The 18,335-nt window shown below is 37.3% G+C and overlaps 1 protein-coding gene across 2 annotated transcripts in view; it reads left to right on the top strand.

Annotated features, from left to right (window-relative positions):
* Positions 1-7,197: 7,197 nt before the first annotated feature.
* The window catches only part of LOC110096938, a gene marked incomplete at its 5' end in the record, with an annotated part of 26,609 nt that continues 15,471 nt past the window's right edge, over positions 7,198-18,335 (top strand). For both annotated transcript variants that reach the window (XM_020823100.2, XM_028693633.1), the window contains 3 exon segments: positions 7,198-7,299; positions 7,381-7,951; positions 9,032-9,237. In XM_020823100.2, coding sequence (XP_020678759.1) covers positions 7,198-7,299; positions 7,381-7,951; positions 9,032-9,237 — 879 coding nt within the window.

The following is an 18,335-nucleotide window of genomic DNA, read 5'->3' as shown; positions in this document are numbered from 1 at the left end:
CTTGTCTCGATCCACATGCCAACATCTACAACCCCGCGTAGGTATAACTCCTTAAACCCTAAAACTCCGAGAACTCGATTTCGACGCATGCGTCGAGACAAAATGACCACCTATACACGCTTTTCTTAGCGTGGTGGGAAGGGAGCCTAGTGCGATGCGTACGACGAAGCGGGGATACCCATAAGTACCCGCTTGCGGGGAAATAACTACTTTTCTTGCAAAATATTTTCAAAATACCCATAAACGCTTTTTTTAGCGTGATGGGGGATCAAAAAATACACTGCCGCAGTGTCCTCGAAAGAGGGCACCTACCATACATGCTTTTCTTAGCGTGGTGGGAAAGACCCAGTTTTCCGTAGTTTTCCCCTAAACGGGGGAGACTTCGGAAGGCTGCCGAAATTTCGGGTGAACGTAATGCTACACTTTGAACTCAAAGGACGATCGAACTTGGACTCAGCTTGTGAACCTTTGAATTTGATTGAACAGTGAACTCGGACTTGTGAACTTGATTCAATCTACTTAAATAAACTTGAATCCAAATTAAAAATGTGCAAATGATGAAGAACTTGACTCAAATTTGACTTGAGTAGTTGAACTCAAGTAAGGACTTAAAGCACATACATAGAACATTACTTGAATCATTTGCAAGAGAACTTGGTTTGAACCAAGTGAATGGGACATAGAAAGTGAACTCAAACAGAGAACTTGTAGGCATGCACTTGAACTTGGAACTTGAACTCAAATCAACAAATAAACAAGGGGTTTACTCAAATCAGAACTTGAACCAAGTTGACAACACTTGGACTTAAACTCAAGTGATGAAGAACTTTGACATTGAACTTGAACAAGCAAAGACGAACTTGAATATGGACCAGAGTTTATAAAAACTTGAACTTTTATTTCTCCAAAATGATTCATGAAATACTCTAATCTAATTGAAATGAACTACAATGACTGGTGGTGAACAATGTTCCAAAAGAATCATTCACATGCAAACAAGGGACACATAACAAGAGGTCTTCATACGAATTCAACTGTCATTTGATTGTAAACAATCCTCAATGAGGAACTTTTGGAGGACATTCAAATAAACAATTAAGATATAGAGGTTCAATAATCAAATATTGATTATTCAAGCGAGTACAGATGACCAGATAAAGATGTATAGTGGACAAGGAAGGTCCCTACTACATCTCATTCACAAGTAATAAGTAAGAGGAAGACCTATGCATAATCAATGAAGTTCAACTCCAAGAAAGTTTATTAATTCTACTACAAACAACAACACTTCATGTAGTGGTTTTATAAGTACATGTGGAAGTCCCTACGAGTCGCCGCAGAAGACTCCTTATTTATACAACAGTTCCCCTTGGATAAAAGAATTCAATATGTAACAAATATAGTGGATTTTAATGCTTGTGGCACCTCAAATAATGGCAGAAGCTTCTACATTTGCAATGTATATAACATCCCTACAAGAAGTACTAGAAGAATTGACATACAATGAACATACGAGCTACATGATGACAGTGACACCTCTGCAAGCATACATAAGAAAGATGAAATAGAGATGCACTTAACGACATAGTGAAATGTGCAAAGATGTCTCATACACCCGGTGATACAGTAGGGATGCTGCAGGCATCCGGTATCAACATACAGTGAACTAACAATGAAGAGGTATTCGAGAATCTGGAGTGAATACCGCCTTCATGCAACCAAATGTAGGTGAATACACCATTCTCCTATAGAAGACCGTTATATACACAAAACGTCATCCACGAATAAAATGTCAAGTGAATACAGTGTGTGCCAGAACCCATGAGCCATTGAAGAATATCCGTCGTGCACCCAACATATCACATACAGGCAAATATATCAAGCCTTTTTGCAACCAAATATGAGAGACATGTAGCAAATGCAAACTCCTACGAGCCACTGTGGGAGGTCTTTTATGTGTCTAAGATATTACCTACAAAGAAGATGCAAGAGAATCACAACAAACATAAAACAAGAGATTAGTTAGTGCACTACAATCTACCTGCATAAATTTTACAAGTAGTACACGACAATCTGCCTGTGCAAGCAGCAAACAAGTCTATTCAAAAGCTGCTACAATATGCCACCAGATCTGCAACCTCCGTACAAGCAGACAGAAGGCGTCTACAAATGATTTCAAAGTACCCCCGCACGTGCATTGTAGTTTGTATACACATAAGTACACTAAAAGAGGTAAAAACAATCCAAATACCCGCATGGGCCCCGACGAGCGTGTTAATGGTACACATGTGACGTCCAGGGATGCTGTGCGGGTTACTAAATTTGAACATGATCCTCCTAAACAAGTAAAAAGGAGTGGACAAGGTTTAATTACAAAATACCCCAAACACCCGCATGGGCCCCCACGAGCGTGTTATTGGTACACACGTGGCGTCTAAGGATGATGCGCGGGTCAATAAGTGAATTCTTGTTCGACCCCGATCCTTCTATACAGATCAGTAGGAGTCGACAAGGTTCGAACCAACAAACAAATATGTGGCCGTTGTGACCAGAATATTTGTTTTAATACATTCATATTAGGCCTTCAAAGCCTAAAATCAAGAGAATTCACTCTCAAAAGTATAAAGCTTACGAAACCCGATCGTTTGTCGACAGCCAGACAGAGTCGACAAGGTTCAAGCTTTAAATGGAAATAACCTCTAACACCCCGATGATGGCCGTGTTGAATGTTTATCTCAACCGGAGGGGTTCACAAATATTTTCAAAAAATGCCATCCAAGCTCCACTCAAACATCCAAAATCCTAGAGTTCATCCAAAGTCTAAATTCCCAAAATCCTAAAATCCAAATATTTAAAAATGAAACTATCCATCTCAACGCTTAAAGCAAAATCCATCCACGCTCCGCAACAGTTTGCCAAGGTGGACAAATTTAAAATTACTTCAGCTCACAAAGAGCCAAATGCCTAGTCGAAAATATTACTAGGATCCATTCTCAAACAGACTCCTACCGATAAGGACGTGGTACGTGTCCTCTGACCGGCGGTCTGCTGCCAAATGGAACCGCAGGATAAACGATTATGACGCGGGGCCCTCTGAACCGAGTGGTTTTGCCGCCAAATGGCACCACGAAATACCGGTTATGGCCATCGCCGTTACGTTCCTTATTGACATCAAATCCTTGAGATATGAATCAATAGGATATGATTGATAGGGCACAAAGCCCTCTGTTAGCTAAGGCGAATTTAACTTTGTCCCCTTAGACAAATATCCAACACAGGTCTACAAGGTCTCCTTAGACGAAGCAACCCATGGCTGCCGACAAGGATCCTTCTGTCAGGTTGGGTCGACTACCTCCTCTGACTAAGTAGACCAGGGACCACGATGGCCCGGGACGACGGAACCATGGGATCTTGATCGGGTCTATCATCCATTCCCCCACCATCCGCTTTAAGTGCAAGATGGTGCAATTTCTGTTTTAAATATCAATTCCATCCAAATATCCAAACTTTCCAAATCTCAAACCCATTACTGCTACTTTATGCCAGATAACATGTATTTCTATATGTATCTGATCGACGACTAGCCTTAATCGAAAGTTCTCTCTCGTGATCGTGAGGAGTAATTAACTATAGGGGCTTGCTCCTATAGGAAACCAGAACTCAGATCATAAACTCCTCACAAAATGAGTGTGAAATCTCTGGGTAGTGTCTAATCTACAAACCCATCTGCCTTCCAAAATTTACCTCGGAACTTATCAGTTAAAACTCCCTCGCCGAATAAAAAGAAAAGCGGCAGGGAGGCCGGGGCCGAATTTTCGGAGCCCACAGGGACTTAGGAGAGTGTATGGAGCCAGCTCAGTTGGTGGAGGATCAGGGGCACCTAGAAAAAGGAACAGGTGGCGGTAGTTCAGGAGGCTCGTACAGGATGACCACCATATTTTTTGCAAGCAAAGGGCAAACATTGGATACTCTTAGGGAGACTTCAAAAGAGAAGACTGCTGGAGGAAGACCTGTAGACAGCTTTAAGAAGCTCACAGAAACAGAATTATAGGAGACAAGGGCAAAGCAGATCTGTTTCAGATGTGACGAGAGGTATACGTCGGGGTAAAAGTGTAAGGTCCGAACTCTTCAGGTTCTTACTGTTTGTGTGAAGAATGAATGGAGGAGGGTGTCTTCTTTCTACTTTGCGGACAAGGTGGATCTTTGGGAGGAGTTTATTGTTAGACCGTTCATTGGACCGGTCCAGCCGGTTTGACGGAACCGGCTTACGCGAAACTGGCGAAGAATTCTGCCTCCTATACGTAGGAGCCGACCGCCCAATTCACTTGTGAGCTGTTTAGGAAGATTTTTGAAGGAAGTTTGGAGGGAAAATACAAAGTAGGGGTTGTTTAGAGAATCCCTATTGAATTGTATGCATTAAATAATTTGTTTCCCTAGGGTTAGGGCATCTTGAATTTGGCTAAAATTTGAGATCTCTTAGATTTAGGTTTTATTTTGGGCTCTAGCGGTGGCGTCTAGAGATTTGGGAGAGATCGATCCTCCTTTCAAATAGAGGATCAATTGTATCTTGTTGTTTTTCTTCTTCTATGAGTGAATTTCTAGTATTTTCCCTCAGATTTTCCACTATTTCTACTGATTTTCTTGAGTTTTCTGTTCTGTTATTACTGTTGTTTTCTCTGGAAACAACAATTTTTAATGTTGTGGTTGAGTGTTTCCTATCACCATCTTCCAACATAACTTCTGATTTGCATAAAGCATCAATCCTGAAAGCTTCAGATCTAATCCATGCGTTGGGGGGTTTCGGAGCATGTTTGGCAGCATTAAGCTACTTAATGGGCTGTTGAAGTGGTGCAGATTGATCTTCCCAGCTAGCAGATTTAGAAGGGACATTTGCATAAACACCTGAAGTGCAGGTTGCTGATTTGGGGTATCATTAATGATTGCACTTAAAGGATTTACACGCCTACCGGCAAACTCAGGTGAAACAGTTGTATCCATAGCAACATACAATTCCAAATGTCCATTAGAAATTTTAGCATCACATGCGCTTCTAATCGTTGCATTACAAGCATCAGCGCCATTCGTGGCCATCTACTGACAAAGATTGGTGATGTCAACCGCAACAGTTTCGAGAGGCATGATCGGGTGAGCTGGTGGAAGTCCCCTATCATCCACATCAATACCAATCAGCATGCATTTGGAGTTTGAATGGCCGAGCATGTCCAATTCACATGTTGAATCGGGAGGAGAAGTGGACAAATCGCCCAAGGTGGGAGGCAGACGTGAGACGGTTGTGTAAGCAGAGTTCAAAACATCCAAATTCAAAGTAATTTCAGCCATATGATAACTGGAATTGGATTAAGCATCGACATTTGAAGGCGCACCATGCATGTGGTTCATCTTAGAAGTAATATTCATAACATAAGCTTCCGTCAGGCTACTCCCAGGCTTCAACATCCAGGAATTCTTCGTTTTCCTGCTCGGATGGCATACGATGAGCACAACAGAAGCTCCATATCATCCTGAGAATGCAGAAAATTAGTTGCCTTCCCACCCGTCCTATTGATAGAGAAACAAGTACAATGCTTGACCAGCAAACTATTAGATTTTGTCGGCCAAATTGACTTGGACGGAGTTTTCTATTAGGACTTGAATGCCAAAATCAGTGAACAAATAGTTTCAGCAAATCAAACAGATTTTGTTGATAAGAAAACAAACAAGAACAAATAAGATATAATGGTCATCTTTCAAGATGTGGACCTTTTCTCCCAAACTTTAGATGCCATTAGAATCCCTCACAAAAATAGTGGATAGCAAGAACAATTACAAAATCTGTATTAAAAAAAAAAAATACAACCAAAAGGCCTAATATAACCCTCCCTATTTTTTACACAAAACCTGAATTTACTCCATGTTTTTTCCCCATATTCTCCTTTGATAAGTAATCCACTCTTTTAGCTCTCCTTTCTTTCCAACCCCCTCCTTTAATTCTCCTCCCTTTCCAACCCCCTCCTTTTCCAACCCCTCCTTTAATTCTCCTCCCTTTCCAACTAGGCAGCCACCCCCACACCTGGGTCAACATCCTTGACTGTCTGGCCTTCCCATCCCTGTTTTTAGCTACCCGCCTGCTGGGTTGAGGTGGCCCAATTTTGGTCCAGTTGTAGTGAATGGACCGGTTCAACCATTCCATCATTTTCCTGCATTGCTGACCTTGCTCTTTTATTCCCACACACCTTTGTTATGGCCCTTGAACTCATTGGCCACCACCTAATAAGGGGAAGGAGGTGGCCCTAGGTCACCTCCCACCATGCTAAAGCTTCTCACGCTAAACCACTCTAGAGAGAGAAAGAAAATGGAAAAAATTACCATCTCTTGAGCATTGCAAATGTCTTTCTCACTTGTCTACTACAAAAGCTGCTTTCTCTTGTCCGCATACTTGGGTGCATTCAGGAACATGAGCATTGCAATAGTTTGCTGCAACACCCCCAAACAAGGCCTCAGTTTTATCTTGTTGATGAGTCAACTAGATCATCAAATTGATACCGAGTAGTAATCTCTTAAAACTAAGAAATCATGGTCTCTATGTCCATGCCCAGAAAGGCTTATGAAGTAGTTTAAGAACCGATGAAATGGGTGGAAGAGTTGAGGTTTGCATGGAATTTAATCGATGTTTTGCCAGGTCCACTGCCATGATTTTAGAAAGAGGCATCTTGCTAGAAATAATCTGTTAACTTTTGTGTAGTTATTGTAAAACAAGTATGACTATTTTTATTCAATGTGTGATCCATGTGGCTATGTGGTGTAGTGCACTTTTCAACTGTCGCTAAGGTGGTTAAATTCTGACATCTAGCTTTTGACAAGCTTTCTTGTTTTTGGGGAAAGTTTTGAAGATGCATATGTTGCTATATTACTGTCTCCTTGCATTTTTTTACCTTCACAGGTTTAGTAAAATGCTCAGCGTGACCTGTTGTGGTAATCATTATGGATTTATCTAGGCCATAATGTGCTCATAAGCATGCTTTTGTGATTGTAAAAGATTGATTCCTTATTCTCTTGAATTCCTATTGTACATTCTGTTTCTACAAATGTTTGCAGGCAAAATGCCGTGCTTACGGGAGAGTGCTTCCCATCAAATACTGTATAGTTGTTTCAATTGTTTATCCTAACTGAATATTTGAATTGTTTTTTTTTTTCTAGATAAGACAATACCGACGTTTGGATGATGGTTCCTTAAACGTGGTTGCTCGTGGTCAGCAGCGATTCCGCATGAGGCGCTCTTGGATAGATGTGGAAGGAGTGGTGAGATTGATATTTTATTAAATATCGTTGCCATTGATTGAGATGATGTTATGCTAATAGTTATTGTATATTTTTCAATAGCCATGTGCTGAAGTCCAGATTGTTAAGGAAGATATCCCTCTAAGAACACCAAAGGATGCTTTTGCAGAGTTGGCTGCTGTAACTGACTTTAGAAAACGCCACTACCCCTCTGCAAAGGTGTCAGGCTTTTCTCCTTTGCAGCTACATAATAAAATGCTAACTGATAATGACTGGGAATGCATGTCCGGTACAAGCAACGGTAGTGATCATTCAGATATCGACTTGAAATTTTGTTTGTCAGGATATGATTCCTTTGGTGGATATGAGAGAATTCAAGAATGTTCAAGCAGTGATGAAGAAGAGTTTGCAAACAGACCTGGGAAGCTAAAAGGAAAATCTCATACCAGCAAATCACATGGGTTAGACCGGAATTACAAGTCTGGCTATGTGTGCGAGCATCATAGGCCTGATTTGGATTTGGTGAAAGAGTCGACACCAGAGAAAAAATCTAGTGGAGTAAAATGTGGAGCTACTGATAGTTTAAGACGGATTCCAAAGGCCTCCTTGTCTTTCTGGCCTGGGTGGATCTACCAAATGCATGATTCTTATGCTCTTGCTCGAAGGGCAGCAGGTAATAAGACCATTCAGTAGTGTTCAAGATATGACATTTGTATTTAGAGCCAAGTCTTTACTATAAAATGATTTTTTAATATTTATTAGGACCTTTGTTTTTAAGTAGACCTTGGACGTTTGATTATTTTGCTCTCTTTATATGCATACATTGTGTTATAACAAAAAATGGCAGACCCGTTAATGTCGATGAAACAATATGGAAGCCCATCTATGTTAAGAATTACACCATCCATTTTTATTTATTCATTTTGTAAGAAAGTGATCCCTGTTTTTGAGCCTATGGTGACAGGAAAACCTTCTCGTTTCCATTGAAACTATATTAAAAAAACCCAAACTTACAATATAAAATCGTACACTATTATTTTACCAATAAATGATTTTAGGGTGATCAAATACATACCACAAAATTCTTTTATATTTACATATCTAATGCCTAAATCTTTATATTTACTTATATACTATTTTAGTATCTAAATTGCATCAAAGCATATGCTTGAAAGTATGTTTTCATTTTAAATAAGTTAATATTAGTGGTTTTTAGTTTAAATATTTGGGTGTTGTATAAGTAAATATGAAGATTTAGATGTTATTTATATAAATACATAAGAATTTTTTGATATATATATAAAGGTATAATAGCTTAGAGTTATTTCTTATGAACAATCAATACAAAATTCTATGATTTGATGTTGTAATATTTTTGGGGTTCATTTTATGTGTCTGGTCCATCAACTGAATAAGCAAATTTGATTTTGACCATCTGATCCCTGAAGTGTTTGTAAACCAGCATTCAGTTGGCAGACAAGTTTTTCAGGACTTAAGTGCAATATAGCTGCCGACTGTTATGGCTTTCTTTAATTGGGAACATTAGTATAGAAATCCAAAAAATGACTTTATTGATTGAAGACCAAGATTGATGAACAGAGATTATTGTATTTAGGCTCAATACTCAAACTAGAATGTTGAATAATTTAGCAAGATTTGCAATTCTTTCAACCTTGAGAAATCGGTTCTGTTTCTATTTCAATATCTTTTTTGTTTTTGCATTAAGAGAATGAATTCCCTTGCCTTGCTGCAGAATTGTGGAAGAAGATAGTTGGAACTCCAAAACTGGATGATTACATCAGGAAGCCAGATATTCTGTCATTTCATATTGGCAGCAAACTTCCTGTCTCTGAATCTACTAGGCAAGAACTCTTAGAGATTGATGGGATATCATATAGACTGCGCAGGGAGATTCAGTTGCTTGAGTCCTTTAATCACATACGCTGCAAAAGCTGTCGGGTAAGTACGGTCTTTATTATTATTATTATTATTATTTTGGCTGGTAAGTACTGTCTTTCTGAATTCAAAGTTTGTGATATGAGGGTTTGATATTGATTATTTGCATATCGATGAGGGTCAATGGTTATAACAAGACTTCATAACTGGTTTATGAATAAGGAGTAATATTACTAAAGCGATGCTTCTTAGCCCCATTCATAATGAGCACCGCCCTTAGACTAACATGCATTTGAGAGTGTGTCATACATGCACCATGAGCACCAGGTGATGTTGAGGGTGAAACCCAAAATGAATTTGAAAAGCATTGCTTGTACTTCTAAAAGCTTGTAATGTGCTAATATTTCATGAAGTCCATGTTGATGCTCACAGATCATGATTGTCCGTTCAGATACCTTACTAGGTTTATCTGATGCAATTTCATCAGCATTTTCAGAATGGAAATTGGGATATCAATACATGCTTAATGTTATGCTTAATTTCAAATATGACAAATGTGCTTCATACACTTGTTAGTTTTACAGCATGTTTACTAGTATTATTTACTGTTACAATTACTACGTGTTTACTAGTATTATTCTCTGTTTTAGCTCTTTTAAACTGTCCACATTTGTCAAATGCATAATGCGACCATGGATTATGTTTTTGTGAGTGGTTTATAGCAGATTGATGGGTGTATTTGCATCTATATTGACCAAACATGTGTGAGGTTACGTTTTTATGTGCTTTAGTGCAGGCTGATTGACGTGGGGGGGGGGGGCGGGGGGGGGGGGGGGGGGGGTCAAAACAAGAGAAAGATTTGTTTTGACCCTTGGGCTTCTGGTGTTCTTGGGTTAGACTTGGTTTTTTGGTTTTGAGCTCAAAATGCTGAAATTCTACTTGGTGTTAGCTCATAAATGATTGAGCTAAAGTTTTAGCTCAATGATTGGGGATTAATTGCTCTTCCTAGCTCATTAATCCAAATAGGTTTGCTATTAAGTCTTGAATTTATTTTGTAGTGGACTTTGCCCCTTCTCCCCTTTGTTTTTTCGTTTTTCTGTGCTGGCTGATTCTCCCGTGCCTTGCCCTTTGGTTCCCGCGGCTGCTGCTTGGTTTCCGCGGCTGCTGCTTGGTCCCCGTGCCTTGCCCCTTGGATTCCCGTGGCTGGCTGCTCGGTTCTGTGGCTTTTTCTGCTTGGTTCCCGTGGCTTCTTTTCTCTGTTTTGCTGAATTGTTTAGAGGCTGCTGTGTTGTGACTGTTGGCCTTTTATTTTCCTAAATCTGATAGGTTGTTTGGTGGCTGTTGAGTGGAGATTTCAATGGCTGCATCTCTATTTTCTGTGCAGTTTTTTTACTGCAGTTTTTGTGGGATTTTGTGCTGTTTTAGTGTCTGTTCAAGTGCTGTTTCAGTGGCTGTTCAGATGCTGTCTTTTGGCCTTCTAGTTCCTGTTTTAATTAGGATATTTATTAGATTTAAAGGCTAATTTTAGGGGCTTCTAGCTACCCCCTTTTATCCTATATATAGAAGATGATTTTGTAGTTTAAAAAGGATGATATATGAATGATTTTGGAAAGAAACCTGAAGGGTTTTCTTGGATAGCATGCGAACTATGCCACTTCTTCCTCTCCTTGTCTAGGAAAGCTTGCGAGCTTCTCCTCCATTTCTTCTTGGCCTCTAACCTATTTCTTCTCTCCGCAAGATCGACGCCATCAGTATCTTTCATCTCGAAGGATGCAAGTTTAGGTTTTTTGTGTCCAAGTTTGTAAGTGTCGTTTGTAATTGTCAAGAGTTGTAAGAGTCGTTTTAAATTATAAAATGAAGTCGTATTTTGCTTGATTTTGAGTATTTGGAGTATTTGCTATTATCTAGGAAGGTCTTATTTTGTTAGCAATAATTTGGGGCCTTCTCCCAAATTTTTGCTTGCATCAAATTTGGTATCAGAACAAGTTGTATGTCTTGGTGAGTCATAGCAGTTGTTGTGTGTGTCATGAAAGTCTAGGTTTCTTTAGGTTGAGTCTTTCTTTCTTTGAGTCTAAATTTCTTTTTGAGTTTTTATGAAAAAAAATGGAGAAAGACAAAAGGATCGATTCAGTCAAAAATGAATGCAAGCCAGATGATCCTGAAGTCCCTCTTCCGATGGACAGATGGATTCCAACAAAAGGTGATTCAACATATCCGCTTCAAAACGAATTGTACAAACTTCAATATCACATGTTCTTATGTGATGAGAAATACGAGAAAATGAAGAAATATCTTCAATACCAATTCGAGAAAGAGAAAGAAGAAATCCTGAAGAAATTCGAGGCTAAGATTCAAGAGTTAGATGCACTCCCATCGTCTCCTCGGATCAAATCAAAAGACAACTCATCGGGAGATGAGTTTTTCAAGTAGGGGAGTCTGATGTATGCAGGGGGGGGGGTCAAAACAAGAGGAAGATTTTTTTTGACCCTTGGGCTTCTGGTGTTCTCTGGTGAAACTTGGTTTCTTGGTTTTGAGCTCAAAATGCTGAAATTCTACTTGGTGTTAGCTCATAAATGCTTGAGCTAAAGTTTTAGCTCAATGATTGGGGATTAATTGCTCTTCCTAGCTCATTAATCCAAATAGGTTTGCTATTAAGTCTTGAATTTATTTTGTAGTGGACTTTGCCCCTTTTCCTCCCCTTTGTCTTTTCGTTTTCCTGTGCTGGCTGATTCTCCCGTGCCTTGCCCTTTGGTTCCCGCAGCTGCTACTTGGTTTCCGTGGCTGTTGCTTGGTCCCCGTGCCTTGACCCTGGGATTCCCGTGGCTGGCTGCTCGGTTCCGTGGCTTTTTCTGCTTGGTTCCCGTGGCTTCTTTTCTCTGTTTTGCTGAACCGTTTAGAGGCTGCTGTGTTGTGACTGTTGGCCTTTTATTTCCCTAAATCTTATAGGTTGTTTGGTGACTGTTGAGTGGAGATTTCAGTGGCTGCATCTATGTTTTCTGTGCAGTTTTTCTACTGCAGCTTTTGTGAGATTTTGTGCTGTTTTAGTGGCCGTTCAAATGCTGTTTTAGTGGCTGTTCAGATGCTGTCTTTTGGCTTTCTAGTTCCTCTTTTAATTAGGATATTTATTAGATTTAAAGGCTAATTTTAGGGGCTATTAGCTACCCCCTTTTATCTGATATATAGAAGATGATTTTATAGTTTAAAAAGGATGATAAGTGAATGATTTTTGGAAGAAACCTGAAGGGTTTTTTTGGATATCTTGCGAGCTATGCCACTTCTTCCTCTCCTTGTCTAGGAAAGCTTGCGAGCTTCTCCTCCATTTCTTCCTTGGCTTCTAACCTATTTCTTCTCTCCGCAAGGTCGACGCCATCAGTATCTTTCGTCTCGAGGAATGCAAGTTTAGGTTGTTTGTGTCCAAGTTTGTAAGCGTCGTTTGTAAGTGTCAAGAGTTGTAAGAGTCGTTTTAAATTATAAAATGAAGTCGTATTTTGCTTGATTTTGAGTATTTGGAGTATATTCTATTATCTAGGAAGGTCTTATTTTGTTAGCAAAAATTTGGGTCCTTCTCCCAAATTTTTGCTTGCATCACTGATGGATGCATTGCTTCTACATAAGTCTGCATAAATATTGGACATAGCATTAGCGTGATGGGTCTTATTCTAAATTTTAATTGATAATAAAAATTAGTTCAATTTGAGAAATTGATAATAAATCTAAACAATGATTTATCATTGTGTCTAGGCGTTCATTAGTTAAAATCATGCACAAAATGCATGGGGCTCTCGTTGTTGCATGGCCGAGGCAGATGTTGATATATATAACCCTTACCTGCCTCACGGATAAGCTATTTCTATAATTTGAAATCCTAGACCTCTCTGTCACTGTTGAAATCCTAAACATTTAGACCATACATTAATGAAAATTCATGCATTTGAATGACGAGCAATAGTGGAATTTAGTGATTTAATGCTTTATTTATTCTAATTGGTAGGGAAAAGAACATTCTCTTCACTTTAAACTTCGGGAGCTTCAGTAGTAAATTTCATTGTGATGGAAAAATATGCAAGGGAAAAAAATAAAATGTTTTCCCTCACGGTGTTTTCAGTTATGCCAAAACTACCATTTCATTAGGGCATGGCATGATTCATGATCCAGTGTGTACATTTTATTTTATTTCTATTTTTCTTACTATAACACAAACTTTCACTTGGAATAATTTTATAATCTTTGCAATTTAAATGTTCTATTTTTCTTATAAGAAAATAATCTGAGTTTTATTATATCCATTCTTATAAGTGATGAGATGCTCTTTTTTTTTCTTAAATTAGATATTAACAATTACCAAATCATAAGACAGAACAAAATATAATATTGTCATATTGCTTTTATTAGTCTCTCCAAACCCATAAACATCATGAATGCTTTTAAAATCATCTACCTCTCGATTAAAATGTCCATTTAAATATTCTTCAATAAAAATTATTTCTTCAGGATGTACTTTTGTATTAATAGCTCGAAGTCATTATAAAATTTTAATTTTGAATACATAATCAAAATTACTTAAGGAGTATAAGCACCTGCAATATTAATAATCTTAGCATCAACAACAATATTTAAAATTATAATTCAATCTCTAATTTTATTAATTTATACAATATTATGTTTCAATTTCTTATTAATAATCACACCTTCCATTTTCAGTACGACTCCTACATGAATACCATAATTTAAATCCTAAACTATCAATCTCTTTAGTCTTTTCTCCAACATATTTAGTTTTCTAAATGCATAAAATATTTATTGTTCTATTAATCATAATATCTATTAATTCCATTAATTTACCTGTAAGGGAATCTATATTTTAAACTCCTATCCTAATTTTAATTTTATGAACTAGCTTCTTTGCCCGCACCCATTGATGATGTTGGAACCCTTGCTTATTTAACACTATACCCGAGCGTCGGTGTAACGGCCCTTGCACACTTTTCGTTGTAAACGCGTGTTTTTTAAGAAATGACTTAGCATTAACTCAAAAATAGACAACTAATGTCATAGCAAATCTTCCATATATCACCAAAATAACAAAACAATATTGAACCAGATCATATTCTAGTTCAACCTTATCCTTTCTCTTTCCTGCAATAAATAATCTAACCTTTCAGTGAGCTATGATGCCCTTTAAAATATATAATTTTGATACAATATTCAAGTATAGGAAAAATAGTACTTACATGTGTATCAGAAAGCGAATATAAGAAAAATAAAATTGTATATAATTAATAAGAATGATGCACAGTAGGTTATAACGTACCAAGTGGAAATACTGCTACACATGAGAGTTATGAGGAATATATCATTACATTAGGTTAGCAGCATTTAACATGAAAATACTGCACTGCTAGTAAATCTCATATTGTTAATTAATTTTTAAACTATACATCATTAATTACTATAAGTAATCATAAATAGATTTTAGTTTGTCTCATAATTCTCTTTTTCAACCTTAGAAATTATCATGTCTAGATGGTTAAGTCTAGGTCTATTGCCCGTAGACACCTGAGGTTGCACGGCCTCTTCAACTTACACTTTCTCTATTGCCCGTAAGCTTCATATCATATCCCTAGGCTTCATATCATATCATATCATGGTCGCATTGCCCCACTCACCTACCACCTAACATGACAAATTCTTAGGCTTATCTGATAATTTCATTTTTCCATTCTGATGGTGTGACATTGACTATATATATAAATTTGCATATGCAGACAAATTGATATGGTTGTCAACTGTATCAACATATAAACATATATAACTATATGAATCCTATGTTAGGAATCATCGTATGATTCAATTGTGCATAGCAACATCATATAACAATGAATTGTGCAAACATCATCATATAACAAAATTACGGACTACGAGAAATTTACATGTGGAATGGTTACATGGATCATAACTTTTGCTAATCCCCACCTGACAATAGTATAAAAATATTTATCACCCATAGCTAATTCAAACGCATGTATACCAAAAAATACTCGAACAACTTGTATATTATACTAAAAATGAATATCTCACCTCCTCGGCATGCATACTCACCAATTTGGACACCTTGTGCTGGCCTGTGTGTATAAGGTACTTACACCACTCAAGTAGCTTAATTTATAATTCCATTCTCATCTAAATAATCAATTTTTCAACATACATACCTTTCAATTCTCTGTCCTCATACACTTCTGAAATCCCTAAATTTCCTCCCATTACTACAAAAGACCTTAACAACAATCAGGTAAATTTAAATTATCACCTTACACCAAATACTCATTTGCACAAAATACATCCCTATATAGAAAATAACACATTCTTACCTTTTCTCTTCTTTCTCCTTCTTCCTCTTCCTTCTCTTTCTTTCTTTTCCTCTCCTCTTCTTCCGTACTAATCTTCTCCTCATTTTTATTAACGAGATAATCTCCCTTAAAGTTCAGCCAACTTGCCCCTAGTTGCGGCTTCGCAGACTCCATCACGTGAAACAGAGGCTGCTACAAAAACAAATGATGGAATGGGGAGGAGGTTAATAGCAGGGAAGGAATAAATTAATTTAAGTAATATAATTTACTTAAATAACTTTACCCACTACTCTTGCATGCACTCCCGCAGTCAAACTCAATGCCCTTGCTACAATGTTTATTATAAAAGAATAGTAATTTTGAATTTAAACTTAGGAAAAAATACAAACGATATTTAATTCCCTAACTTCTAATTCTTCGCAATTCAACATATAGTTCTATATGTCAATTTACTCCATTCAACGAGTATACCACAATGGCATGCTTATTGATGATTTTCAGGAAAGTTGAGATTTTTGGGTATTTTAAAATTGAGTCCAATGTAGCATATACTTGAGCAAATTTGAGTTTTACAATTTTTCCCTCAATAGATTTTCGTCTCGAAATTTTCTACTTTCATGATTTGACAAGTGAGGAAAGTTTTACCTTATATGCTTATCTATCCTAAACAGCCTCTTTTAATGTTCTATGCTTCTTTACTTTTACATATAGAATTGTTTTGTTTCTCCATTCACGAACATCAAACTCTAAAATCATATTAAGCTCCTCAGGATAAGTTAGATTATTCCGCACTTCAATGTTATTTTGTGAAACCCTCTGTTGTTCATGTGACACCCATTTTCTTCGTATAGAGATATGAAATACATTATGCACGCTAACATGCTTGCAAATAAGGCCAAACGATAGGCAAAATTTCCAATTCTATCAATAATTTTGAATGACTCAATATATCTATGACTCAACTTTCCTGATCAATGGAAGTAAGAAGTTTTCTCAGATCTATAACAGATAAGCAATCTGAGAATCCCTCAAAACTTCTTATTTCCGTTACACCGGTGGGTCTTGATCATTCAACAGTAGTTTTTTTTCTTTTTTAGGATCTACTGTTGTGCTTTCCCCACTAATAATGTGCCCCAAAAATATACAATTCTTATTAGCCAAAACTCACATTTAAGAAACTTAGCGAACAACTTATGTTCTCTCAACAAACCCAAAATAATCTTCAAATGATTGGCATGCTCTTCTTCGGTCTTGGAATTTATCAATGTATCATCAATAAAAATTATCGCAAATTGATTATGGTAAGGTCTAAAAATTATGTTCATTATATCCATAAAAATTATTGGGGCATTCATAAATCCAAATGGCATAACCAATATTCAAAATGTTCATACCATGTACCAATTGTTGTCTTTTAAATGCCAATTTCTTTTACCCCAATTTGATGATAAATCTGTGAGGATACTGAAGCTCCTGTTAACTAATCTAATTAGTCATCTATCGTTGGCAATGGATATTTATTTTTGATAGTCACTCTATTAAGTTAATGTGCCTTACTTTAAAACTATGGGAGCGAGTTATGGAGCATAGGTTGTGACGTGATACTATTGTTTCTCAAATCAATTTGGATTTATGTCGGGTAGGTCGACTATGGAAGCTATACATTTATTAAGAGGTTTGATGGAGTAATATAGAGAAAATAAGGAGGATCTACTTATGATATTTATTGATTTAGAAAAAGCATATGATAAAGTTCCAAGAGAAGTTCTATGGAGAGTTCTTGAAAAGAAAGGAGTTAATAACGCTTATATTCAAATCATTAAAGATATGTATGCAGGAGCTATTACTTGTGTTCAAACAAAAGGTGGTTTGACCAAGTATTTTCCTATTTCGGTTGTGTTACATCAGGGATCAGCCTTAAGCCCATATCTTTTTGCTTTAGCCATGGATGTTCTCACTAGACATTTGCAAGAGGAATTACCTTGGTGTATGTTTTTTGCTGATGATATTCTTCTTGTTGATAAGACTAGAGAGGGAGTTGAAGGTAAACTTAAATTATGGAGGTCAACCTTAGAGTCTGAAGCTTTTCGCTTGAGTAGATCTAAAACAGAATATATTGAGTGTAATTTTAGTAGTACTAGACCTAGTGAGTGGATTGTGATTTTGGGCGATCAAGTTATTAATAAGAGTACACATTTTATATATCTTGGATATATTGTTCAGAGTGATGGTGAAATAGATGAGATTATTATCAGCAGAATTCAAGTTGGATGGTTGAAGTGGAGGAATGCATCGGACTTGTTGTGTGATAGAAAAGTACCCCTCAAACTTAAGGGAAAATTCTATAAGATGGTGGTGAGGCCTGCAATGCTTTATGGTGTCAAATGTTGGCCATTAAAAGAGAAGCATAATACTAAGTTAAGTGTGGTAGAGATGAGGATGCTCAGGTTGTGAAAACCCGAAAATGCCGTTTTAGTTCGCACGTTTTTCAAAGTGCCGTGACGAGTTTTAAGTGAAAAAAATTCAATGTTGTCGGATTTCGACGGGAATAATTTTATAAAATTCTACGTAAAATTCTAAGAAATTTGATATATAGAACTTGTATTCAATTTCGCTTAAATTAAGAGATATAATTTTTAGAAGTTCAAAAATACCCAAAGTACCCCTAATGTTTATTCAAGCATGGGTTGTTTAAGTGAGGGCATAGAGGTCTTTTGGCAAAACCCATTATCCCTCTATACAAAAACCGAAACCCTTCTCTTCTCCCCCATTCATTCGTGCGGCCCGAACCGAGCGGAGAAGAGGGAGGAGCGC

Source organism: Dendrobium catenatum, unplaced genomic scaffold (assembly GCF_001605985.2).
Source record: "Dendrobium catenatum unplaced genomic scaffold, ASM160598v2 fragScaff_scaffold_334, whole genome shotgun sequence".
NCBI classification, from domain to species: Eukaryota; Viridiplantae; Streptophyta; class Magnoliopsida; order Asparagales; family Orchidaceae; genus Dendrobium; species Dendrobium catenatum.
Note: the sequence above shows the minus strand (reverse complement) of the source record. Positions and strands in the feature narration are given on the sequence as shown.